At 41.4% G+C, this 27,908-nt stretch overlaps 2 protein-coding genes and 1 pseudogene across 3 annotated transcripts in view; all 3 read right to left on the minus strand.

The window, feature by feature from the left end:
* The window catches only part of LOC309698359 (uncharacterized protein), a 204,096-nt gene that overhangs the window by 86,302 nt on the left and 89,886 nt on the right, over positions 1–27,908 (minus strand). The gene's annotated exons all lie outside the window — the stretch shown is intronic.
* Positions 921–27,603, minus strand: LOC309698203 (CMP-N-acetylneuraminate-beta-galactosamide-alpha-2,3-sialyltransferase 1-like; the record flags this gene model as incomplete). Its single annotated transcript, XM_082520503.1, has 8 exons — positions 921–2,152; positions 2,819–2,938; positions 3,586–3,631; positions 6,724–6,891; positions 7,896–8,092; positions 11,399–11,437; positions 27,337–27,405; positions 27,589–27,603. 8 exons carry the CDS (start codon positions 27,601–27,603, stop codon positions 1,985–1,987), a joined length of 822 nt encoding a protein of 273 aa, XP_082376629.1. The 3' UTR covers positions 921–1,984.
* On the minus strand, positions 11,675–23,966 carry LOC309698141 (intron Large complex component GCFC2-like; annotated as a pseudogene). The gene is made up of 3 exons: positions 23,887–23,966; positions 19,795–20,148; positions 11,675–16,985 (listed from the first exon to the last, which is right to left on the minus strand). The product of its transcript is annotated as an intron Large complex component GCFC2-like (transcript).

Here is a 27,908-nt window from a genome sequence, read left to right on the forward strand (position 1 = left end):
AAGTTTTATCTTATCTTATCTTATGGTGTCCTGTATAAGGGCATGATCCATGGGGACGCTGCAGGGACACGCTGGAGCTGCATCAGCAATTGTGCCTCACCTGCTTAAGAAGAATTAACTGGGTTCTGAATTGTCGTTGTTGTTGTTATGTCCAGGACACCGCCGAAAATCTGTGTCCATTGGTGTTAGTAAAGATGACAACCGAGAATAAAGGAAAATGCTGAAAAGTGTTGAAACGTGGTCGAGTCCATCATGCATAGTCGACAGTGGTGCCAAAACTCAGGATTGGGGCATGGCGGAAACACGAGTGAGCCAGCCAGAGGAGGCGCTGGCCCAAACGGTAGCCAAGCTTGCGAACATTTGCTACCACAGTTTAAGCATTGCTTTCAATAAATTGCATTCTCAAAAAAGTGTTTTGTCCCTCTCCCATTTCTTCTTGTTGCATGTTGAAGCTCTACTTGGAACCTTGTTAAGATCCAACCATGCAAAATATGATTTATTTATTTATTTATTTTTACCATTTTTCATGTAGTCTTACACTTTTGATCTGGACTGTATCAAAGTACTTCAGCTTCCTACCATCGCCACACCATGTTTTCTGCAGATATTTATACATGCAAAGGTTGGACATAGCCACCACGATATAATCCATTCATTATTATAAATCTGATTGTGAAGTGTTGTAGAACATCTCCAAACCTTCTGTTTGGATGGAAGCATCCAGTATGAGTGTAGAATATATTCAATAACTTTTTTTGCAACAAACATATATACATCGTTTCTTGATAATGAACAGGTTACAGGAGTTTAATGTGAATGGCATGAATTCATGATTGATACTAAATGGCACTGTACCCATTCATCAAGTCTTCAACATCTAATCAGGTAATGGAGTGAAAAGTGACAAACTGAAAGCAGCATTGCATTTTGTATTCATTTTATTTTGGAGACAAAATGTAGACATGCTACATAGAAGAAATATTCACCAGCAATTTTTTTCAAGTCCAAGTCAAGTCTCAAGAGTCTAATGGATGAAACTGATATTCTATTGACCAATTAGTCTCTCTAACACTTGTAAAATGTTATGAATTATCTTATATGACCTTTGCTTTATTGATGTACAACAGCATTTAAAATGATAAGTGCATACTCACTCAGGGTTGTTGCAATAAACAGAATTTTGGGTCTAATCCTACCTGCCTCACACAGCAATTCATGACAAGGTCTCAAGACTCAAATCCCAAAACTTTGGTTTGGTTTTTGTTTTGGTCAGGTCTAACTTGTGATTGCAAGTCGCCATCTCTGCTACATAGTGCTTAATAATTGTCATAGATTAACACAGAGGTTCCCAAAGTGTGGGGCCTAGATGTTAGCTCTTTATACAGTAAAGTTACAGTGGGATACAAATAATATCAGTCTGAACCACAATTTGTTCCCCCAGTTCAAATCACGGACAAACAGTATCCCACAGCTGTTTATGTTCTTGAACCCATTTTGCACAGAGAGGCATTTTTTGAAAAATGTATTGATGGCAATGCTGAATATTGTTACACAGGGAAAAAAAAAAACCAACTACACATGAAATAATTACACCATGAAGCCTCTGCCTTTCTAAATGGAGGGACAGTAACTCCATTTAGAAAGGGTGTGTATATGTAAGCGTATAAAAACTCAAAATAGTTAGATTAACAGTAACAGTATTTTGTCTATATCTGCCAATAAAAGTTTGGGAACCACTGGATTAACAGATGATTCTATTAATAGATGATTCTATTAACAGATGTTTATCTCCTGAGGTCTGAGTCTTCATTACTAACAATCCCAAACCGTGCATGTCAGTTTCAGTAATTGTGTTTTTTGCTGTTTGGTTTTGCTGGTCACTGATTTTTTTTTTAGAACTAAATTTATTTATTCTTACGGAGTTATGGTTATCACTGACGATGACTTGAAAATGATGAGGAGACAAATGAAAAACTAAAGGAAATTACCATCCTTTAAAAAAAACTATTTTCTTCCTCATGTGTAATTTAACAAGCATTTTATATTCTTCTTCTCCTGGGTGGCCTCCTGTTTTTAACCGTTTGTTTTTAAGGATTTCAAAGTAATGGTTCCAGTTTCCCTCGCTGTCTGCTCCAAACCCAAAGACATTAACCTAAAGAAACAAAGTTTTTACAGTCATTAAGTCTTTAGTATTGAATTTAAATAAATGTTGCCACAAATTGCACTCCTAGCCCTTTCATGCATGAATTATGAAAACTTCAGTCATGGAAAAAAAAAACTTTCCAGAGTTTTTTTTATTCCTCTTTAGGCATACAAAACCCCCAATGTAATTGAAATTTTGGCCATGAATACGCTGCAATTATAAGTGCAATGTATTAGTTGAGTCTCCTTGACTCCAACATTGGTCCTGTCTTTACTTGGTATTAGATCAGTTTGAAAGTTTGGCATTTGTATACAGTGCTATCTGAGAGTTGCATAAAATTATTTTTGGCTGCCTATTTGACACAAATGGGTAGCTCTGTACGTTTGAATGGGAATAACTTATGTTGGATGCCCTTTCAGACACAACCCCAAACAACAATATGTTTCTCCAGTTGGAATCAAACCAGCAACTTTTCACTTGCCAGTCCAAAGTGTTAAAAACTACACAATCAAAGGTGCACTTAAAGTACTAACCATAAATATACTTTCATAATTTACATTACATGAATATATTAGTTTGTGAAATTGCTTCTTAATCGGTTTTTCTTCAAGTATGTCTACAATGAGTGTCGGTCAGACGCATAATGTAGAAGTAGATTGTGTAAGGTGAACATACCTCATCACACATTAATAAGCTGAGAACCACAGCAAGGAAGCCAGTGGATGGATAAGCAGCCTTCTTTCTCAGCCAGACATCATGAACATATTTCATGAAAGCTGGATGAAGGATCGACACCTGTTATAAATCAGGCAAATCTTTAAATCTGAGTTTTATTAATTGTTCTTTTATGAAGTATATGCACAATATACTAATATACAAAATACTTTAAATAAGCACCACTGTGGCTAAAAGAAGCCACTATTAGTGGCATGGCTTTGTTCAGTGACATGCATGACCTTCCGAGCACATAATTTTCAAGTATGAGCAACTGTGGAAAACAATAACATACCGGATGCAGAACAGAGTAAACAACAAATACTGCAACAAAGTAAAGGCTGAGGGGTGGGGAGAGCCATTGTAAGGGGGGGGGGGGGGTATTACTGGAAAATGTGATGAAGCATATCTTGCCTTAGGCTTCACCTACTCCAAAGGCATTGGGAGCACCCGCTGGGCTGTCCAAATCGGCGACAAACAGTATCCAACATTCTTGATTTTTAGTGGGAGCATACATAATTCTTATTTTAAAAAATTACATTTATTCAAAATGACGACGTTGATGTCGGGATTGGTTTGTGAGAGTGTGTGACGCCTCTGTCTTTCTAAATGGGGGACAGTGTCTATGTAAGCATGCATGCCTGAATTAATGGTAGCGTAAAGTTATTATTGGACTTCTTGGGCATCAACATTTGCCAGTTTTGTTAAGGTAAACCTAAAATACTCACCAAATCTTTGTTAGTTATCTTGTTAGAGTTTGGAGCACCGTTTTCCCTGTTGAAAAGAAAATATATTGTTGAATTTGTTAAAGAAATTGTTTAACAAACAAATGCTAATAATTACCTAAGACTTAAGAATCACAATAAGATGTTCAGTTGTTCATAAAACAATTTATTTAACTTTCTTCCATGTAAAAAAAAAAGAGTTGCTGCTAGCTATGTGAAAAACCAGAATATATCATAGGAATATATTTTAATATCAAACAGCTCTTGGGGAGTGGGGTGTCTCAAAATTGTGTTTTAATATTTCCTGTTTATTAGCCCACTAGAAAGTGGATATGCAGCTAAAAGTAATAGTATTACTGCTTCAGCTGTAAGTTAAATTACTCCCAATGGTCCCAACGGCAACTAGAGAGCAGATTTAATGGGGAGATGCGGTGCCTGTTTTAGGGAAATATGGTTTGAAGCTAACATTCTGTCAAAGGCTTGACCACACATACAATGGGACAATGCAAGATGTTCAATTCATGACCCTCAGGAAATCAAGGCATTTTTGTATGCAGAAAAAATGAAGTAGATTGTGAGAAAATGAATCAAAGCTGAGCCTGGTAGAAGAATCGATGAAGAACACGTTTGTGTTTCCACTCTTTTTTTCTTTTCTTTTTTTCTTTTTTTGCCTGTCCCGTTTGGTTCTTTTGCCATCAGAATTATTGTCTAAAGGCGAGGAAAGATGCCCAACGGATTTACTTTACCAAATTGACCATCCCAGCCTTGCCGTAATGGTCTATTTGATTCACCTTTTATTGTTTATTTTATTTATTTTTTTATTTTCACTTGCTAGATACGGGACAGACTTGAATGAGGAAAAGAAAAGGGAGAAAGGAAGAGGGGGGAAAAACAGCGGAGAAGAGGGACGGGGATAAAGGGCAAAAAAACAAAAACCAACTAAATAAGCAGACAAAAAAAATACATATATCAATCACCTGGATCACTTGTTGAGAAAGAAAAAAGAAAACAAGCAGAAGAAAACGAGAGCAATACAATAAACAACATCACGATGATATATGGGAATATAACAGTAAATACTAAATATTAAACATTATTGTGCAGCACATAATATCGACAGCGCACAGTGTGCTTTGAGGTAAGAGCCAAAAAGGGTGTAGTTTGTGTGTGTGAGCACCCGTGTGTACACCTGTGAGCATGGACGCGCTTGTTTTTAAAAGGTTCCTTCATGTAATGATCTGCTAGAGGGTGTGGGTGTTTCCGCTCTTTAAAGCAAGTTTCCCCATGAAACAGTTGTGGGAACACCCCAGGAAAGACACAGAACCACATATAGTTTCTTTTTTGAGGGTTCAGTTACCCATACATTAGGCTGGGATATGAGATATAGGCCTGATATTGATATCTCCTAATAGCTGCAGCATTGCTCATAAACTTGAGTCATCTGTGTTGGAGTAAACAAAGGATTTGTGTAGGAGATTATTTCACTGTGTCCAGTGTGTTTACCACCTTCAAATGCCTTCGCCAGTGTACATTTGTTTTCAAGCCTACAAATTACAGTGGCACTATGATCTGGATCCACTGACACCGTAAAATCCCCACCAGGGCAATATTGTTGTTTAAAGCACTTAAAAGTCTGATCATCAGCATTAGGTGGATAGATACTACCCCAAATAATCTTTTTCCCCTTTATGTCAGCCAACAAAACAATGACATTTTTTTAACATTTAGTTAAGTTATTTGAAGCATTTAGGATTTATAACATTCTATACATTTTACAGCTAAATGTATGGTGGCCCTGAGAGCCCAAACGGACTGGAACTTAAGGAAACACCAGCAATAAAAACACTGCAAAAGCATACAGAACACAACGGAAATAGGAAAAACAAAACAGAAATAGGAAAAAAGAAATCACAAATGGGAAAAACAAAAACAGAAATAGGAAAAAACATGATTCTGTCATGGTCCTGGGCCATGTTGGCCCAGTGTTCTTAGTTTCCTTGTATGTTTGTATTTTATTCCATGCTTCCCCTGCCCATTATGTCTGAGTTCTCCCCGTGCTCTCTCTTCCCCCTGTGTGCCCTCTATGTATTTATGAGCCCTCGTCCCCTTTCGTGTTTATTCCATGTCTCCCCTGCCTGTTACGTTGGTGTTCTACTCGTGCCCTCTCTCCTCCTGTACTTCCTGTTTCACCTCTCCCGTCAGTGTTCAGTTCACCCCGCCCTGTCTCGTTATGATTATCAGTGTCACCTGTGTTCCCCGTGTGTTCCCACTTCCCTCGTTAACCCTCTGTGTATTTCTGTCTGCGTCTCCCTCTGTTCAGTGTGACGTCGTCCCTCATGCTGTGTGTGATTCCCCCGTGTTTCCTGGTGAGCCTTATGTTAGTTTTTCCCAGTCTAGTTTTGTATCGCCTATCATCTTCTGTTACGCAATAAAGCTGCCTTTTGAGTTTATTCCCTCGTGCCTGTGAGTCCTGCATTTTGGGTCCTACTCCTGCCTGCCGCACGGCGATTCATGACAGATTCATATAATACTTATGATGGATTTTTAGGCTAATAGTTAGGGTAACACACTTGCCTTTCATCTTTTCTTTCCTCACAAAACCGATAGATCCTCCACTTCTTTTAAGTATCTCCCAGTGCAATACTTAGCATATTTTGGTTATTGCAAATTGTCTCCCCAGAAACACTTCCCTGGTGCTTTTGGAAATCTGTTTTTTCCTATTTCTTTTTTTGTTTTTTCTATTTCCGTTGTGTTTTGTTTGCTTTTGCAGCGTTTTTCTCATTGCTGGTGTTTTCTTAAGTTGCAGTCCATTTGGCCTGTCGGGGCCACTGTGTAAATGAGTTTAAGGGCCAGGAAAGAAAATTAAAATATGTCATTTGAATGCTAAACAAAATATACACCATTGATCTGAACCCTTTAAGGTTTAACTAAATTTTGAACCTTGTTTAATTTGCTTGTTCAAACAGATGAACCTGGATTGCACCTTTACTTATAGTTAGCTAAGAATGTATTGCAAAGCTATTAAAATCTGAAATTTCATAATGCCATTCCAGTACAGTAGCAGTACAGTTTCTAGCAACATAAGTTTTAAAAGAAATTGAAATATAATTAAAGTGAAGACAGAAGCCATGTTTGGCCTACCCTGGAATTAATGACTTCAGAAGCCACAAAAAGTCAGGTGTTTTGAATGGAAAAAACAAAAGATGAGTTTTGTTGTCCAATCTAGTAGAACTTTCTGGATACATGACACGATGAGTTGTTTTAGTTCCAACATCTCTTTCAAAACCTTTGGTCATCCCACGGTTGACTCTAAATAGTACAGAAGGATATATAAGTTTACATATTTAGCATTTTAGAAACATTGTAATTTACATCACATTATATGCATAACAAAACATAACAAAACTTAGATTTTTTTTGTGACATGAATCTAGGCTTTTCAGGTTTTGTCAGTGAACAGTGCTGTTGAAATTAGCTTTTGTGTTTTCTTTTTGTGTAATGATGGTTATAATGTGTGGGAATTATATCATTTTATATCAGTTTATATCATGTTGATTCCGGTCGCCGGTTGATGGCGTGATATGGCAGCCTCGCTTCTGTCAGTCTGCCCCAGGGCAGCTGTGGCTACAACTGTAGCTTGCTTCCACCAGTGTATGAATGTGAGAGTGAATGAATAGTGGTATTGTAAAGCGCTTTGGGTGCCTTGAAAAGCGCTATATAAATCCAATCCATTATTATTATTATTATTTATTCCATTTATTAAACATACAGTTTCAATCATGTTATTAACACACATTTCATTTGTGCTCATGATAGAGTTAAGCATACAGTCTAATGAAGGTTAAAAATGTCGTTCACCGTTATGTCTGAACTGATATATTGATGAAATGACTTGAATGCTGTGAATGAATGCCTAACATGCTTACATACACATAGACATGAAGTATAATTTCTAGGGTAAAAGTGAAAGACATCTTGCTTTGTCTCTGCTTGGCAACTAGTGATCCAAGGTCTACAGGAAGCATCTGGAGGAGCCGGACAACCATATAGGGAAAAATGCTGTTAAATACGGAAACTTAATGATAACCTATACATGTGATGTTTTGTCTAACGCGAGAAGGGGTGTTTACCCTGACATAATAAAACCATGCTGAAAGTATGTTTTGACGGAAGATCTAGGTTGACAATATCGAGCTGTGTATCTTTCCACACATGTGTTTAATAAAATCATTGTTTTGACGCACTTGGACCAGTAGTGGTTTGTCTCACACCTCAATCACGAATCGGGACAAATGCCATTAAATTATTCTTACCTTATCACAATATCATGTAAATCAATCAGGGGTCCATACTGGGATCCTCTCAAATTTCCAGAATTCCCCACCACTGCACAACTCTTGCAGCGATCAGGGCGAGGTTCTTCAACATCTGCAATGGGTGTTATTGTCTGAAACACACGTTCTAGTGTTTTATTGTAGACAGTGAAGTTTTGTTTTTCCCTCTGTAAGGGCTGAGAAAAAAGAATAAAGTTTGCAACCTCAGATCACATCTCTTGTTCAAAACACATTTCGTCTTTAACATTATCCCTGCTAATGACAAAATATCTGCATTGTCTTGGAGCAATTGGGGGCAATAGTGTAATTCCCTTAGGGATTAATATTGTTCTGATTCAGTTTCAGTTTGATTCAATTTCAGTTATTTGATAGATAGCACTAGCATCTATTTCTAAGTGTCTTCAAGGATCAAACGTATGCACATTTGTGTTATTAATTATTGAGATATGTCTGTGAAGGTTCTCAATCATCCAGGTCATCGTAGTCTAAGGAGCTTGGGGGGGAAAGCGTCTTCGATTTCTTTGAGTTGCTTGAAAACATTTCACTTCTCATCCGAGAAGCTTCTTCATTTCTAGGGTTAAATGGTGGAGAGTCCCAGATTTAAGACTCGTGGGAGTGTCCCCCAAGAGGGACATGGACCCCCTACTGGTCCTCTACCTAATCACATGAGCCAAGGTGTGAAAATGGGTGTAGGTCACAATCAGCCAAGGTTTCGGGTAGCTCATTGTGAAACCTGACCCCACCCTATCATGTGATTTCCTGAGTGGGCATTAAGGTGTCTGGGAAGGGATCTCAAAACTGGATTATAGATGGTAGACAGTTGGTGTCGTGAGCCACCGCCTCTGTTCAAAGATGGTCGCTCATAGTAGACATAGTTTTCCTGTGTGGTTTTCCCGAGTCTCCCTGCATCTCCCCTTTAAATGGCCTGTATTTGTATAGCGCTTTACTAGTCCCTAAGGACCACAAAGCGCTTTACACATCCAGTCATCCACCCATTCACACACACATTCACACACTTTAGGTACCACCTTTAGGTCTGTTGTTATTAGTTGTCTCCAGTTTAGGTTATCCTCAGGTTCTGTTTCATGCCCACTGTATTTCTGTTTATTTCACTTCCCTAATGAAACTCCCTTGCATCTGAAAGCTGTCTGCATCTTGGGTCCCTCATTAAAATCCACATGGCTTTCCCCATGAGCCGTGACAGTACGAACCAGCCACTGTGGACCCCGCTGCATTTAATCCATCCGAGGAGCTCCAGAGGAATGTCATCTACTCCGTGGAGCGGCTAATCAATCTGTTCCTGCAGCACAAGGGGAAAGCTATAGCTAATCGGCTACAGCAATTAGTTCCCGGTCTCCCCTGATTGCTCAGCTCACTTAATCCGCTCGCACAGGATTTTATTCTGAACGAGCTTCACCTTCGCTCCCTGGGCACTACTACTCAACCAGCCACTACCGCTTCGCTGCTCGGCCCGTCGGTCCAGCCTTCAAATGGGAAGTGGTGCTCACGCCGTTGACGCCCCTCACCACAGTCGGACCCCGGGATTTTAGAGCAGCCGGCTTTGGTGAGTAAAAAGGACAATTTTTCTGTTTCAGACTTTGGGACTATTTATTCGGGGGCTGTGTTTTGTGTGAAGGAGGACAATAATAACTGTGGATTTCCTGGTTTCCCTGCAGCTGAGATTACTGAGACTGCCTTTTGGGGGCTACATTAAATTCTAATGACTGTTTTTGCTCTGCTCCCTTCGAGCCTGGAGCTATACTAACTAGCACTGCTAATGTAAAGACTGACAATTCTGAGAACTGTTCATCCCCTGCTCAAGGTGTAGCTCAGTCAACAGCCTTCAGTTCAGGCAGCTGACCTACAGCCTACAGTTCAATCAGCTGCTCAGCTTCCCTCAGCTCAGTCTCTAGTGTCCCCAGTAGCTCAGCCACCCATTCGGGCACCAGTCTTGCCAATTCATTCCATGCAGTGAGAAAATTTCATATTAACCTGTGCTGTTTCTCATGAACTGGCTACGTTTGAGACAGTTACTCTCTCCAGGGCCTCCCCAGAGGCTAGCCCTCTGCCCTTAGCTGATTCTAGATCCCTGGAGGCTAAGAAGCCAATTGAGAACTGCACCTTGTTAGCGCTGCCTTTCGTGGCACTTCGAGGGTCCAAGGGACCCATCCAGCCTTCGTTCATCTCCACTGGAGGGTCCGAGGGGCCACTTAAGCCTTCACCTGTCTTTGCTGGAGGGTCCGAGGGACAGCTCTGCTGGAGGCAGAAGGCTGAGTAAGGGCGCCCTCCGTTTGCGAGGTGCGCCTCCTTTTGCGGCACAGGGAGGACAGGGATGAGTTGAACTGGCCTTGGGATATCAACCTGTCACCCAGAGTAACCTCACACTGTGCGAAAATGGTATTTAAAGGATAATTGATAACAACAACCAGGGCATCCGGGGCCAGATCAGAGCCATCACTGTTCATTATTTTCAATCTTAAACTCAGTTGTGTGTCAATTAAATCCAGGTAATGCAAGCAATTTCCAGGCATGGACTCTTCAGTTATGGCTGAAACATGGAGCATCTCCATGTAACATTTCTTCTCAATTGAAAACTAGGTGAGGGGGGCTGTGAAGAGATCCTTTTAACACGTTTTTACACACAGACACGCACGCGCGCACACACACACACACACACACACACACACACACACACACACACACATAGATGCACACATACACACATGCACACACACACGCACGGGTCCCCAAAAACAGTTGTCTAAAAAGGATGTAATTTTTTTGTCAAAAAAGTAAACCTTTTGGCTTTAAAATCCAAACATCCTATTCATCATCCTATTACATCACCATACTTCCACCATACCAATGAAGTATGGTGATTATTTATATGATTATTTATATTGTTTTTTATATAATTTTATGATATTCATAAAAACTATGACTGCTGTAAACCTTTATTACTTCCTTTATTACTTCTTCTGTCATACAGCATTTGACGACAGGTCATAAATCACTGGTTTGATACAAAGTACCTATTATCCCTCCAATTGGATACTTCCAATAAGGTTAAAATCTGGGACTCTCCACCAGTTGCTCTTAGAACTGAAGAAGCTTCTCAGATGAGTGGTGAAACTTCTTTTTTTTCTTTTATCATTTTAAAGATATCTATATAAGTAATTGTATTTTACAATTCTTCAGCCAGTTAGAAATACGGGTTGCAAGGATAAAGAGTTGAGTAAACATAAAATAAAAAAAGATAAGCATAAAACAAGGTTTTTTAAACTTATCTAATCCGTAGCTAAACTACGGAGGAATATTTGTGTTGGTTTTTTTTGGTGGAGGTAGCACACACTTGAATATACTGCTCTTGCTATACCAGTAAACACAGGTGTCATAAAATAAACAAGGGATGGGCAGTTAAAATAACTTTAACATGGCCACAGTGGGACAAAGGTTTATTGTAATATGTTTTCATTATTTACCTTCCACCAGTTGAAATCTTCCTCCGAGGGTTTATGTTTCTGTGACATAAAAGGTTTAGGAGATTCACTAATGATGTAATTAAACCAAGGATCACTGTCTGTTAGACATTTGTGACAGGCACAAAGTCTTGACTCCTGATGACAGAAGGTATATCCAGATAAATTCCATAAAAGGATGGAGACCAAAACAATTGCTGTGATATTCAGTAGTGGGGAAATGTGCACTCTGAATTTTCCCCTTTTGAAATACATCTTGATGGAGTTCCAATCTGTGAACAAATACAATGTGAGTGAATGTGAAAATTAGCACTAAGCCTTTAAGAAAAAAGTAACAGAAATGATAACTCTTTAATTAAAATTATTTATAGTTTGCAACATATTAAGAGCACTGCACTGGAAGGCAGAAAAATCAGATAAACACAGAAGGTTTAATGTCCTCTTGTATTTATGGTATTTGCACAGATAGCATTTACCAGCATAAACCAGCTGCTACATTATGAGCACATCACGTTGAATCAAATACCATGACAGCCAACGGAAAGGAAAACACAGAACTTAAAATACTTTCAGAGTCTGTCGGTTGGTGTATTTGCATGAATTACTTATGCCATTGTTGTATTATCTCTATTGCTGATGAATAACCTAAAATATCATGTCTAATATATATATATATATAACACCCAGCACGCCCCTGCGGGCGGTTTATCCTTCAAGCTCGGGTCCTCTACCAGAGGCCTGGGAGCTTGAGGGTCCTGCGCAGTATCTTAGCTGTTCCTAGGACTGCGCTCTTCTGGACAGAGATCTCCGATGTTATTCCCGGGATCTGCTGGAGCCGCTCGCCTAGCTTGGGAGTCACCGTACCTAGTGCTCCGATTATCACTGGGACCACCGTCACCTTCACCCTCCACATCTTCTCGAGCTCTTCTCTGAGCCCCTGATATTTCTCGAGCTTCTCGTGTTCCTTCTTCCTGGTGTTGCTGTCATTCGGAACCGCTACATCGATCACTGCGGCCGTCTTCTCATGTTTGTCTACCACCACCACGTCCGGTTGGTGGCCACCACCATTTTGTCCGTCTGTATCTGGAAGTCCCGCAGGATCTTAGGGATCTTAGCTCGGTCATTCTCCATCACCCTTGGGGGCATCTCCCATTTTGACCCCAGGATTTCCAGGTTATACTCAGCACACACACACACACACACACACACACACACACACACACACACACATATATATATATATATATATATATATATATATATATATATATATATATATATATATGTGTATATATGTCGCGGGGTCCTCTCCTAAACTTCTCCCGAACAAATGCAGGCGTAGTCAGAAAGCATTCAGTGTGGATAATTTATTCCAGAGCGTTCTCACTCCCGAGGCGTAACATGTCGACGTTTTGTCACGTCCCGCGGCGTTCCTGAGGAACGCGAAAGGAGACCTTCGGCGTTCTTATGGTACGCGGCGGGTTATGGCTGGAATCCAGTGCAATGACGCTCCCGCGGTAATAGACGTTCCAGCCCTGTATTCCAGCCCTAAACCTAACCTTATCCCTAGCCCTGACCATAACCTTATTCCTGACCTTAACCAGGACTTTAATGATGTTAAATAGTGTGTTTCTAAGCGATTTGAAGAAAAAGAGCGAACATGTGTAGGTTCAGTCCAGACGGTTCTCATATTTCCTCTTTTTCCGAGGTCGTCATTTAGGAACGTGGTGGGTAGCCGAAAACGTAATATGGTGACGATTTGTCACCTAGCTTAAAATGTTACGCTTTGGGAGTGAGAACGGGTTGTTTATTCTGCCGGCCTCCCAGGTGCACAAAAGATTATTTACAAAGAAAATAGGAAACTAACTTAAGTCAACACAAAACAAACATCTATATACAAAACACAGTCTGCATGTTACCCTCTCTGTAACATCTCACTGGAAAAGAACCCAGGTAGGCCCTGACCGCCTTCTTTTATACCCCATAGCCCCTCCCACTAGGCGTAATAGTCAAACCAAACAATCTTTCCCCCCTCAGCTTATTTCCCGCTGTATTCCTACAATACATATATGTATATACAGACATTTATGGCCAATTCCAGGCAGCCTACAGTGTTTCACAATAATAAAAAACAAACCAAAAAATAATGCAGTTCACGTGACCTTTCAAGCGCACGCGAACCCACTATTTAAACCCCGGAACACCATACCATCGGCTTGCATAACCCCCGTATAATCGGCGATCACAGCGAGTCTCCGCGACCGGCTTTATTAAAGGTAAGTGGGAAAATATGTTGGCCACCCTCTGCGCTGCTCAAAATATACCTCTCACCCTTTTTCGTTTATCTGCCCGGTCGACGAAAAGACGCGCAGCCACGGTAATTGTAGAAACTAATGGTGGTGGTGCGTGTATGCGCCCAGATCAGCTGTCTGCGGCCCGGGACGGTGTAACTCCGTCACATCAACCCCTTCCACCCGGAGGTTGGCGTTGTGCGGCAACCTGGAGAGATAATCTGCCACTACATTGAGCTTGCCTGGTCTGTGACGGATGATGAATCTGAAAGGCTCCAGTGAAAGGTACCAGCGTGTCAGTCGGCTGTTATGGTCCTTCATGGAATGGATCCAGGTGAGCGCTCGATGATCAGTTTCCAGCTCAAACTCTCTTCCAAGTAAATAATACCTGAGTTTCTCCAGTGCCCACTTAATAGCCAAGGCCTCCTTCTCCACCGTTGAGTAGTTGGTCTCCCGTGGCAGCAGCTTGCGGCTTAGGTATAGGACCGCATGCTCATCTCCAGGGTCCCCTTGGGCCAGCACTGCTCCCAGGCCGCTTTTGGAGGCATCCACCTGGACCAGAAATCTCTTCCTGAAGTCTGGGCTCCTGAGAACTGGGGTCGTACACAGGCAGGTTTTCAGCCCTTTGAAGGCTTGTTCACATTCCGCTGTCCATGTGACAGGATTCCGTTGGTCCTTGCTGGTCAACGCAGTAAGAGGGGCCGCAATAGTTGCAAACTGGGGCACAAATCTTCGGTACCAGCCAACCAGCCCCAGGAAAGACCGGACTTCCTTTTTGGTGCGAGGCCGAGGGCAGTTCTGGATAGCTTCCACTTTATCCAACTGCGGGCGCACCTCACCTCTGCCCACTTGGTAGCCAAGGTAGCGGGTCTCCTGCCGTGCCCACTCACATTTAGAGGGGTTGAGGGTCAACCCTGCCTTATGGATTCTTCCCAGGACTTCGGACAGGTGCTGCAGATGCTCCTCCCAGGTGTTGCTGAAGATCACTACATCATCCAGGTAGGCGGCACTATAGGGGTCACACCCCTGTAGTAATTTGTCCATCAGCCTTTGAAAGGTGGCCGGTGCCCCATGTAGGCCAAATGGCATCACCGTGAACTGGAACAGGCCGGCAGGTGTCCTGAAGGCGGTGTACGGTCGAGAAGACTCCTCCAGTGGCACTTGCCAGTAACCTTTGTACAGATCCAAGGTGGTGATGTACCTGGCCGCTCCGATCTTCTCCAGCAAGTCCTCGATTCGAGGCATGGGGTAGGCATCAGTTCCTTCAATACAGACTCGGGGAGCAGTAAATCCCACTTCCCCATATTGCCTAAGAGTTTTACAGCTGTCCAGAACCGCTGATCTCTGAAGTGACGCTGAGGTGAAGACGCCTCTTCAAGAAACTTTTTGGGGTACAGGGGAACAAAGACATCTTCATCTACACAGCTTCTCAGCCTGCGAACCAGAACCTCTGTGAATGCCTTGACTGGCTTGCTATGCTCTCCTTCAAAGATAGAATAGTCCTCCTTCAGACTGTGGCACACATCAGTCAGACAGACAGACTGTTGGTGGGACATGGGATCCCACACCAGCTCCACATAAGCAGTCATTTTGGGTACGACGGTCCTTTCTATGACGCTGGACAGCGTCTGTCTGTCTGTGTGCTCCAGCTCTTCGTGGCCATGTCCATGACAAAAGGTCTCCACTGCTGTGAACCATGGGAGGTTTTCAAAGTCTCCACTGGTATCTTTTAAAGGGTTCCATGCCAGCAGCTGATGCCTGATGATGGGGTTCAGCAACTTGGGCAGACACAGAGAGATATAAGCATTGTGGTAGGACTCCGAGTAGCATTCCCTCCATTCTTCAAAGCGAGACAGAATCTTTTTAACACTGCAGAAGTCTTCTTGGACATCAGAAAAGTCTGCCTTAGACCTCAACAGTATGTCAGCTATGTTGTTCTGCAGCTGCTCCTGCTCTTCTGCTGAAGGTTATGTGTCTTCAGCCATATCAAAGTCTTCCTCAGTTTTAACACCGACGCTTACCTCACACTGAGTTTCTGATCCATTGGCTGAACTTGCACTCTGCTCTGCTGTGTTATAGCCAAGCTGCTGCAGGTGGTCTGCCTGCTCCTTAATCTTCTCTCGTCTCTGAGCCAACAGCGCCTCCATCTGGTCAGACAGCAGAGTGTGCAACTGCAGCTCCAGAGAGTTGATCTCAACAACCTTCTCCTGCAAACACTCCACCATGTTGTGGGCATAAGTCGTCATGGTCCTGTAAAACTTAAGCTGCTTCTCTGAGGAGCTTTCCTCCAGATTCTCCAACGAGGTTTTAGCACCCTCAACATCGCCCTCCATCCTTCTGAGCTCTGCCTGGCGTGCTCTGTACACCTCCTTCAACGACTCAAGTTTTCCAGCGATCCTTCTCTTGACCGTTGAGACAGTGACAGGAGGAAGCATCTTTGGAACTTTGACTCCTGCAGATTTCTTCTTCTGTCTTCCTCTATCTCGCCTGCTTATGCTACTGCTGCTATAGCTGCTGGAGTCACTGCTAGATGGGCTCTGCTCCCCTGGTCGTCTTTTGACTCCCTTCCCAATTTGTGTCTCTTCCCAGAGTTCCTGCTCCTCCCCATCAGTCCCTGACCGACTGCCATCACTTTCTCCAAGTTTCTCAGTAATTCTTTCCCTGATGCTCCTCATCCGTGGGGCAAACTCGATTCTCCTCTCGTGATCATCCAGCTCATTATCATCATCATCGACTCTGTCATCTTCATCTTCCCTGCTGTAGTGATCTAGTGTGCTGCCAGCTGAACTCTGGCCATCTCTACTGAGGGGAATGAATTCTTTCTGGGTTTGATTGGCACGACGCCGTCTCTTGGCTGCCTCGATCTCTCTAGCATTGGGGATATTTACGGGCGTATAGAAGAACTGCTAGAGTCTGAGGCTGAGCTGGCTGAAGGAGATCCCACTCCACGTTCATCGCTATCACTGTCATCATTGCTCCCATTATCCTTGTATTCATCATCATCATCTTCGTCGTCATCTTCCACAGAATATCGTGACGTCTGACTGCTATAATCTTGCCTGGGTGAAGCAGATGATGAGACAGCACCACCAGCCCCTGTGCTGACGATGGTCTTGGCAGGCGCCTCCTTCTTCCTAATTTGGAACAGAACTGCTTTCTCAGATGACTTCTTCAATTTAAACGTAGACTCCTCAGCTTCCTTATCATCGGAGAAACTCAAAACAGAGGTTTCTTTCTTTTTGGTCCCCTCCTGGTCTTTCTTTCTCTCTTCTCTTTCTTCTGTCGTATGCTGCTCTGGTCTTTGGAAAAGAGAGTTTATTACAGAGAAATGGCTCTTTCCAAAATAAAAGCTATACTATACGTTTTTTCTGGGCTATATTCTCAGCAGCATATTAAACATATCAGGTCCCCATAAGGAGAATCATGTACTAACGGCTGTCTAAATGACTCGGCTAAAGTTTGTAGCATGCGTGCTTGTTGTTTTTGTGTGCTTCCACTTGTCTTTGCACTAGGATAATGTTGGAGTAAATGTGCAGTCATATTCATTGTGTTCCCACTAGTGCTGTCAGCGTTAATCTCGTTGAAATGACGTTAACACCACAACACGGCAAATCTCCGTTAACGAGCTACCGTGGATCGCCCCGTGCATGGGGCTGGACGGCCAACACGTTGCATGGCACATCCAACATACTGTTTTACTTTAGTCCATGACGCGCTTACCTCCAGGGTCATACGTCACATGAAAACCAAAATAATTCCAAACGCCACATCTGAATGAGGGTGGGGTGGTTCAATTTGCCATGTTGCAAGGAGAGCTTAACTTCTGTCTTGCTAGCTTGCCCTGCGCTCACTGAATCTGCGATCGACTACTCCGCCTAGGCTGCACTGTCGAGTGCAGATCCACTGAGCGCTCAACACAGACAGCATCGTCAGAAGGAAAGTCGATAAAATAAATTGCTAATTTTGTATTGTTCGATACATATGCGTAGCGAACCGAAAGCACTGTATCGAACGGTTCAGTATCGATACGAGTATCATTGCACCCCTAATATATATATATATATGTATACATATTTAAATATACACACACAAACACACACATATAGTGAGAGAAAAATACATTTGGGAAACTTAATGACTGGAGGTTCAGTACAGATTAGTGTGAGATGAGACAGAGTGTAAATTATAATGTGTCTTACCAGCAAAAAGATGAAATTACAAAAGCAGGAATATGAGTCAAGAAGAACCAGTATGATACATCTATCAAGCTATCTATGTAGCTATCAACAAAAGAGGAACTTTTCAAAAGGAGAGGGAGGGAGGGGTTATGGACTATGTGCAAACAAGAGCCCCCGAGAGCAGCCATTTGGCTTTTTTACCTTTTATTGGGGTTGTGTCTGACTTGTGAATTGCCACACAACTGTTGCACACAATTTAAATGTTTTATGTAAACCCACAAAACATACACACACAAATATACATACATACATACGTATAAATATATAATCTATTAGCCTGTTACTCAGCAGTAATTAGCTGAAATTTGTGTCCACGCTTTGCACCATAACAGTTTATGAATACTTCTTACTAGAGGATCTTTCTCATTAGCTGAAAATAATTCCACCCTCATATATGGTCATATCTCTAAAAAACTCTAACTAAAAAAAACCATATAGAACATTGTGGGTTAAAAATATGCAACAAAACACTGAAAATTCAATGAGGCTAAAAGAACGCATATGACCAAGTCAAAAAGTAAGAGAAGTTATATAAATAAAGCTACCACTTTCTGCCAAAACAGCTAAAAGTAAGTAGAGAATGTTATAAACGAACCATAGTCTTTAATCTAGAGCATAACAGATAAATATTCAATTACACTACTCGTAAAAAAGAAAAGAAAGACAAAGTTAGTACAAAAATAGAGATCCTTTGTCGCACCTCAGCCGCTGTCTTAAGTTGAAGTTTTCGAGATGAAAATATTTGTAGTATTACGTAATACTTTTGCATAAAGTACACATTATGATATTTGCTGTTGGCTGATGCTGATCACTAGTGTGATAACTGTGTGAGTTATCTCAGGCTTGCAGAATATACATGACATTTAATGTTAATTTTATAGATATCCGAGGAGCATTTTATTGATATTTGTATATATATTTGACCATTTCAGCCCTTTGGTACTCCTTCCATTATAGCAGTTAGAGTAAATCATTTAAAGTGCCATTGAATTGGCCTTGGATGTGTACATTCCCTCTAAAGAAATTTCAGATTTTTAATTTTAAACTTGAAAGAGTTTATACATTTTGCAATAGGGTATTATTTTTGTCAATTCTATCTTGTTTGCTTGTTGAGTCACTGGATATAAGCTGCTTAGGTGAGGTCTTTATTTTTACAATCATCATCAACCTAATGGCAGCAGCTGTGCTTTGAGGAAAAGAATGTTGACAGAGAAGGTGTGGACGCAACATGTCAGCACATGAACTGTCAGTGGTACAGATAAAAGGTGTGGTATCAGTTTAGTGGTAAAAAGTTATATATTTTTACATCACTTTGTGACCAGATGGACTGAAAACCAAGCTAAAAAACTACATGTATTGAGTTTCATTTGAATCTACTGTAAAAAAAAAAAAAAGAAAAGAAAAAAAAACTGTATAGATTTAACATTGTCTATGAATGAGTGTTTAATGTTACATTTTAGAGCATGTCCAGTGGTGTCTTCTGCCAGTAGAGAAAGTAATGCCACTAGGTTGGTTGGTTGGTTGCTGGTTATAGACATTCATTTATGTAAGCTTATTAGTGACATAGCTGATAACTCAGCGGAAAACAAAGAAATAAAAATAAAAAGCAGTTTATGGTGGTTAATTCGGTACTGACCCTGGCTGCAGCAATGGGTTTTATGTGACAAACCCAATGAGATGGTGTACTATTTCACACTAGGTGGTTCTTCACTGTTAGCTAGCTGAAGTGAAACAGAAAAATCCATCTGGAGGTCGCCAGTTCACTAATTCATTACAAAGACTTCTCGGAGGTCAGCTGCGTGGAAGACGGCAGCGACGTGGGCAGAACAAATCCAGAGGCCGGCCAGGCGGAAGGCCGCGGCAGCGACACCTTTCAGGAGGCTGTTCAGGAGTTGTCCATGACGGCGATGAAGTCCCACCAGCGGCCTGGAAGGTGGCCGGTGATGTTGAGGTGCTGACCGTGGAAAAGGCAGCAGCATGGCAACCGCAGGGCCAGGCGAGGCTGAAGCTGCAGGCGAGGATGATACTGCAGGCGATGGCATGGAAGCCACAGGTGGTGGCACTGCGGGCGACGGCGTGGAAGCCACAGGTGACGGTGATGGCCAGACAGGCTCCTTGGACCCCCAACCGGAAGCAGGAGGCTGGAGCAGATCTTCGGACCCTCCAGCGAAGGCTGAAGCAGCTCCTCGGACCCTCCAGCGAAGACTTAAGGCTGGAGCAGTTCCTCGGACACCCAAGCGAGAAGAGTCACAGAACCAGCAGACACCTGGGCCTCTGGCACACATGAGAGAGACAGCAGCTGCGCAGAGCACTGACCCTGCTCAGGCAGCGACAGCCAGGTGCAGTCCTCAGCTGGTTTGAATCAAGTCCTGCTTTCACCTCCTGAGTCACACGATGTTTACCAGAACTTTCTTGAAACTGACTGAAAGTTCATTGTCCATTGCCTGCTTAAACTGTTCTTGCCCTTGACTTTGATACTGAACTACAAAGTTGCTTTATTTCTATTGGCCCCTGTGTGCTGATTCAGTACATTCCTGGAGCAAACAACCCAGAAAGGTCTCGTCTTTATCTTAACAGTCTCCTGCAGCATTGGTATCCAGTCTTAGGTTGTTGCTATGTGAGAGACTAGAGACTTTCTGACCACAATTCCTAACCCTGCAGTAGAAGCCTTAGAAATAGCAGTGTTAGACTCCATGAGGCAAATGTACAGGGAGTGCAGAATTATTAGGCAAGTTGCATTTTTGAGGAATAATTTTATTATTGAAACTCATTAATATCAAAGCTGAATGTTTTTGGAAGTAGTTTTTAGTTTGTTTTTAGTTTTAGTTATTTTAGGGGGATATCTGTGTGTGCAGGTGACTATTACTGTGCATAATTATTAGGCAACTTAACAAAAAACAAATATATACCCATTTCAATTATTTATTTTCACCAGTGAAACCAATATAACATCTCCACATTCACAAATATACATTTCTGACATTCAAAAACAAAACAAAAACAAATCAGCGACCAATATAGCCACCTTTCTTTGCAAGGACACTCAAAAGCCTGCCATCCATGGATTCTGTCAGTGTTTTGATCTGTTCACCATCAACATTGCGTGCAGCAGCAACCACAGCCTCCCAGACACTGTTCAGAGAGGTGTACTGTTTTCCCTCCTTGTAAATCTCACATTTGATGATGGACCACAGGTTCTCAATGGGGTACAGATCAGGTGAACAAGGAGGCCATGTCATTAGTTTTTCTTCTTTTATACCCTTTCTTGCCAGCCACGCTGTGGAGTACTTGGACGCGTGTGATGGAGCATTGTCCTGCATGAAAATCATGTTTTTCTTGAAGGATGCAGACTTCTTCCTGTACCACTGCTTGAAGAAGGTGTCTTCCAGAAACTGGCAGTAGGACTGGGAGTTGAGCTTGACTCCATCCTCAACCCGAAAAGGCCCCACAAGCTCATCTTTGATGATACCAGCCCAAACCAGTACTCCACCTCCACCTTGCTGGCGTCTGAGTCGGACTGGAGCTCTCTGCCCTTTACCAATCCAGCCACGGGCCCATCCATCTGGCCCATCAAGACTCACTCTCATTTCATCAGTCCATAAAACCTTAGAAAAACCAGTCTTGAGATATTTCTTGGCCCAGTCTTGACGTTTCAGCTTGTGTGTCTTGTTCAGTGGTGGTCGTCTTTCAGCCTTTCTTACCTTGGCCATGTCTCTGAGTATTGCACACCTTGTGCTTTTGGGCACTCCAGTGATGTTGCAGCTCTGAAATATGGCCAAACTGGTGGCAAGTGGCATCTTGACAGCTGCACGCTTGACTTTTCTCAGTTCATGGGCAGTTATTTTGTGCCTTGGTTTTTCCACACGCTTCTTGCGACCCTGTTGACTATTTTGAATGAAACGCTTGATTGTTCGATGATCACGCTTCAGAAGCTTTGCAATTTTGAGACTGCTGCATCCCTCTGCAAGATATCTCACTATTTTTGACGTTTCTGTGCCTGTCAAGTCCTTCTTTTGACCCATTTTGCCAAAAGAAAGGACGTTGCCTAATAATTATGCACATCTGATATAGGGTGTTGATGTCATTAGACCACACCCCTTCTCATTACAGAGTTGCACATCACCTAATATGCTTAATTGGCAGTAGGCTTTCGAGCCTATACAGCTTGGAGTAAGACAACATGCATGAAGAGGATGATGTGGACAAAATACTCATTTGCCTAATAATTCTGTACTCCCTGTATGATGTGGCATAGATTCTGATGATGCTGCAAATGCCCTCATTGGAGCAAAAGACTCTACGGCTGATCTATTGCACTAATTTATATGTGTGTCTTGTGTGTTTTTGTTCTCATCCAGCAGTCCTCATCCCTCATCACTTGTCTTTATGGATGTCTCTGTGTCATGGTCCTGGGTCGTGCGACCCAGTGTTTTGTGTTTTAGCCTATTTTGATGTTTATTCTTTGTTTAGGGTCACTAAGGCAGTCCAGCCATTTGTACATATTACCCGTGTATTAAGTCTCCCTTGCCCTTCGTGTGTTTATGTCTGCGTGTCTTATATTGTCAAGTCCATGCTGTCGGTTATGTCATCTCCCCTGTACTACGTCTCCCCGGTTCATGTGTCTTGTCTAATCTCCATGTTTCCTGTTTTACTTTGAAAGTCTGTATTCACGGTCAGTGTATTCAGTTTCACTCCTTCTGTCCTGTCGTTAAGTTCATGTGTGTCAGCTGTGTTCCCATGTGTGGCCACTTCCCCTGGTCATCCCTCATGTGTATTTAGTCTCTGTGTTTCATACAGTCTGTCTCGCGCCGTCTGTGTTACCACCTCCTGTGTTCTGTACCTCCAGCCATAGTCTTTCCTTAGTTTTGTCCAGTTTAGGTTTTCTGTTGAGTACTACACGTATGCTGCCCTCATTCTGTTTTTGTTCTTTTCATCAGCCATAATAAAAGGCTCGTTTTGTTGGAATCCACTCCTGCATCCTCGTTTGTGTTCGCACCTGGGTCCACCACACACCTTTCCGCACGGTCTGCCTCCGCAGACCGTGACACTCTGTGCCTTGAGTCTGTGACATTGTGTTATTTTTTTCCCTTACATGCTTTATAAATGGAATGTATTATTTAATTTGGGCCACTTCCTCTAGCTTCTCTAATTGGCATGTTAGTTCTCTCTTGTAAAATTCATATTTTTACGTTTCAAGGAATTTTAGGGTATTATTTGTGCTATTTCCACTATGTTACTTGTTAAGCCATTAGATATAAATCGCTTAGATAAGTCAATGTTTTTCAAATCACCAGCTGTTGAGGCATCAGCTTAGTTGAAAGGAATATTGACAGAGAAGGTGTGGATGCATTTTAAAGTTGCCAACGCATTAACTGTCCAAGCTACAGAGGAAAGGACTCGTAATAATGTGTTAAATTAGTTCTAGATTTGTACTTTATTTTGTGACCAGTATGACTCATGGCTAATGTTAGGTTGAAATTATTAAATGTTGCCATTATTGTACTTAAATTTGTAAGCCTTGCCTTAAACTGTATGCTCAGAGACATTCTTTTATTTCTATTGTCCTCCCTAGCTTGTTGAATGGTGAGGGGGGCTATTGGATGAAACCACATTGTTGTTAATATTGGGGTCGATATTTAATTGTTGTGACGTATGTTTGAAGTTGGTGGGATATGTGTGTTTGTTACGTCAGCCAAGAAAAAGAGTTTAGGTTAGGATATTTGGTTAAGGGATGGATTTATCCCTGTATTGATTAGCAGAGTTGGAGTCAGGCATCAGATAATAAACTGGCGGTTAGAGTCCACAGTGATGCTTTTAAAATGATTTAAATTACTTAGGACGGGAAGGACGATTCCTAGGAGCGTCGTTGCTCAGCGTGTGGCAGTGACTGGTGATCGTGGACGCATGGTCATCCCTGGCGGCATTCAGTTAGCCCGGTTGGTAACCGCAGAACTTCGGGCACCCGTTAAAAACCAAGTGGTCATTGACCACTTCCTTACCGCGCTTTTTGACCGACAAGGGCGGGGCCTCGGGCGTGACCATTTCAACGTGGCTGACAGGTGAGCCTTAAGTAAAGCTTTAAGGTGTAAGTTTATATGCCGATAAATGGGACTTCCTGTCGAGCTGCGGGAAGCGCTTATAAATTAAAATAGGGCTTAGAAGTCAGACCGCTGTCTCGGACAAATGACAGCTGTAATTGACCAGCAAGGTGGACGAACCTGGGCTTAGAGGCTTTTAAAATAGTCGAAAAGTTAGGTGTGCCGGTACTAAGGTTTTGAAGATGAAGTGAAGATGTGATATGGTAATGGAAATAATTTATATTGGCAGTCAGTGTTATATATAAATGTGTGAATGTATAAGTGAAGTGTAAAATTGTTATTTGGATGAATGATTAAAGATGCACATTGTTTTGAGGTTTGAGAATCTGTGATTCAACCAAGTGACCAAGGTTTTTTCCTTTAAAACAGGAGCAAAGTAAGGAAAGCACATATATTTTGGTTAAGTCTGATAAAGTAAAATTAAAATGTACCGTTACATTAAGAGGAGCAAAATGAAATCAAAATATGCTGTACGAAGAACATGACTGATAACTGTTCTGTCTTAAGTTTTGTTATAACACAGGTATTACAAATGGGAAATGTGGGTTTTAAAAAAAATGAAGTTAGTGTTAACACACAGGTGTTGTTTCTAGGCAGCTCTGAATGGAGCCAGGGGTTTAAAAGACTTAACATGATGATTAAACTGATTTTATTCCTAAACACAGGTTTGGAAGCCCGGAGCAAATTTACCCGAGGGGAGAATTGCTGAGGGTTTTAGAGAAATAATTTGACTAAGCTTTTTCTATTAATTTTATAAGAGGTGGTGAAGTATTTTCAGTATTTTCTGTTTCAGTAGCTGGTCTTTAGTGACACACGAAGTGTGTCAAGAAGGGGTGATTTTGGGTTTAATTTGAAATAAGGGGCTTTGTGATCATGTTATGATTTTCTGGGTGTTTGATAATTTAGCTCTAATAAAACTTACTCATAAGTAATTGCTTCTATGCTTAAACTTAATTGATTGAAAATGCTTGTTTTGTTTTCTCTTTGATTTTTTTTAGTAGAATAAGTAAACGGTCAATGTAAAAACAAAATGCTTCTAGACACAGATAACATGAAGGTTCACTTGTAGGTCAGAGTTAAGACACATTTCGCTTGGAAACTTTTGCACTTGCATACCAACAGTTTTTTTAATGCACGCTTACAGACACAGACATGACGTAGATTAGTTTCTGGGGTAGAGGTGAAAAACAGTTTGCTTTGTCTTTGTTTAAAGTAGTAAGTTGAGTACAGGACGTACTTGAGATGATCAGATAAGAGAAGAAGAGAGGTTTTTTTTGTTTTTGGAGTGTCAAGGGTTGTTAATAGTGTAGCTTACCCAAATGAATAAAATTGCAGATTATATATGTATAAATGATAGACCCAAGAACATGATAGGTTGAACCAAGTATGAAGAATTAAGAGAACAATTGATGAACATAATAGGTTATGGAGGCATAGCAGAGAGAGGCGTTTTCCTTTTCTGTCCATTACAGGAGAAGGAGCAGGTTGGCGAGAATCCTGGAAGCACCGGACCGAACGGGACCACAAAAGAAGCACAGAGCACGAATGTTCAAGGAAATTTGTTGTTTAGGAAATTAAAGGCTTGTTAAGGCTAAATGTGGCCATAAAAATAATGAAGAGCAATATGGGCCCTTTAGGGGATAAAGTTAATTATAGATGATTGGATTGGAGCAGTGAGGGAAGGCAGAAGTGGGGTTAAATTGTGACTCTGGGGTCAAAAGGGGATGGTAGGAAGAGAAGCAATGATAGCTCACAGCCCAGCGTAAACGCGAGGTGCTGTATAAGGGCTTGATTTATTTGTTTGATTTATTTGTTGTGGATACAAGTAATTATGCTATAGTAATAAGGGAACATTGAAAGTGTACAACTCGTTGAGGGGACGGAGGACCTAAAGGGTTGGGCAATTGAAAGGTTTCATTTTTGATATGATTTCTTTTGTTATATTTTAGCTATTATTCTCACATGGAAGTAAACTTAATGGGAATAATTAGGGTTTACGTCGGCTTTTAAAAAAGACGAAAAGGGGAAACTGTTGGGGTTTGAATATATAATCTGAATGCGTATTTGCTGATTATGTTGTTTTAGATACGAGAGGCCTAACTCTGAGTACAGTCTGTGCCAAAAGGGACTGACAGGAAATTAAATGCTTTTGCAGGCAGAAAGTGAAACTAAGCAGAGTGTTTGATCGAAACTTAAAGTGTATGTGACGTCGAGAAGTACATAAATAACCTGGCTTCCTGTTTTCTGCTTGAGACTGGCTGATTTGAGCAGGCGTTTCTGTGTGTGCTCACTGCTCAGTCGCCATTTTTAAAGTAAAAGACCACTATGAGCTGTGTCTTTTTTGGCTGTAAAGAATACAAAAGAACTGGGATTTAATAACACTCACTCACGTGCACTCACACATACACACAGGTACGCGCATACAGTCACTCACGTGCACTCACATAGACATATGGGTACGTGCTCATACAAGCACTCCATGGGGGTTTTATGATGGGGTCGCTTCTATAAAGCTGACTGTAACAAACAAAAGAGTGGAAGATTTGCAGAGGGACACCGGCCTTGCATGTCTCCACTTCTAGAAGATGCATGCTTAAATGAAGATGAATAAAGATGAATAAAGGTTTTGTGAAAATGACTACTGAGTTCTGGTGCCATCTCTGGATGCCCGAGGAATAAAAAGAACCAGGGTAAAACTGATTTCGTAACATTTGCTTTCTTCACAGGAATAACATCTGAACTAGAGGGCCTGCTGAGGTGCAGACCCAACAGCTAGTTACAAAGTTTTTCAGTTTAAGACTATTTTTCTTGCATAATAATAGCTATTAACTACTGACTAAAGCGTACAATATGCATATTTCAGTGTGTGAGTGATTCAGCGGTTTAGTAGACAGTCAACAGTGACTCCAGAAACATAAGTCTCATAAATATAAAGAGGACTCTAAATAAGTGACCGTACCCTATTATTAAAATTAAAAGTTGTAATTATTTGTTTCGTGGGGTCCTCTCCTGAAAAAATGCAGGCATCGTCAGGAAACGTTCAGTGTGTGTACTTTATTTTGCTGGCCTCCCAGATGTATTATTTACAAAGAAAATAAACAACTAACTTATTCATCACTAAACAAAAATCTATGTACAGAACGCAAGAGAATGCTAAACAATCAATCAGAAAGACACAATTCAGCCACACTATAATGCTAACATGTTTTTTAAATGTATATATTTAACAACATCTGAATAAGGTTTTTTTAAGAGGTTTTATAAAGCTTGTCATGAGTAATTAATAGTGTTAAATGTAATATATTTTCTCTTACCTTCAAAAGTAAAGGAAGTAGCAAGTAGGCAGAGAGTCTGTGAACGATAGAGCAAGTTGAATTGGTGAGCTACTATTCAAATGCCCTGATGGTGTTAGTGAGGTTTATTTTTGGTTCTAGGAAAGCTGAATTGTTTGGCTTGTTGTCAGAATTGAGAAAAGAGGAAAAACCTGTCTGTTAACTGTGCAACAGCCAGTGTAGTATTACCTGGGAGGGTTTATTTATGATCTGTTTAACCCATGAAAACCATACATGGAAGGAAATCATGTATCCATGTCAGATTATTTTTGATATGAGCTTATGAATGTAGTACCATAAATAATGATAAGAAGAAGAAGAAGAATATCACATTGTCATGTCCTTAATAGCACATAATATCCTTTTTTGCATTTTCCTGTGGAAAAACAACAATCTCATGCTTACGAATCTCATGAAAATAACACAGAATAGACATTATGAATAAATACAGTCACAATGGTCAAATGTGACTACCTGCTCCTTCACACACACACAGGTGTACAAACAGGTACTCACAGAAACACACTATCTTGGTTGGCTGCTGCCTTTAAGCA

The sequence above is a fragment of the Aulonocara stuartgranti genome (genome assembly GCF_965226115.1).
Source record: "Aulonocara stuartgranti genome assembly, chromosome: 22".
In the NCBI taxonomy this organism is placed as follows: domain Eukaryota; kingdom Metazoa; phylum Chordata; class Actinopteri; order Cichliformes; family Cichlidae; genus Aulonocara; species Aulonocara stuartgranti.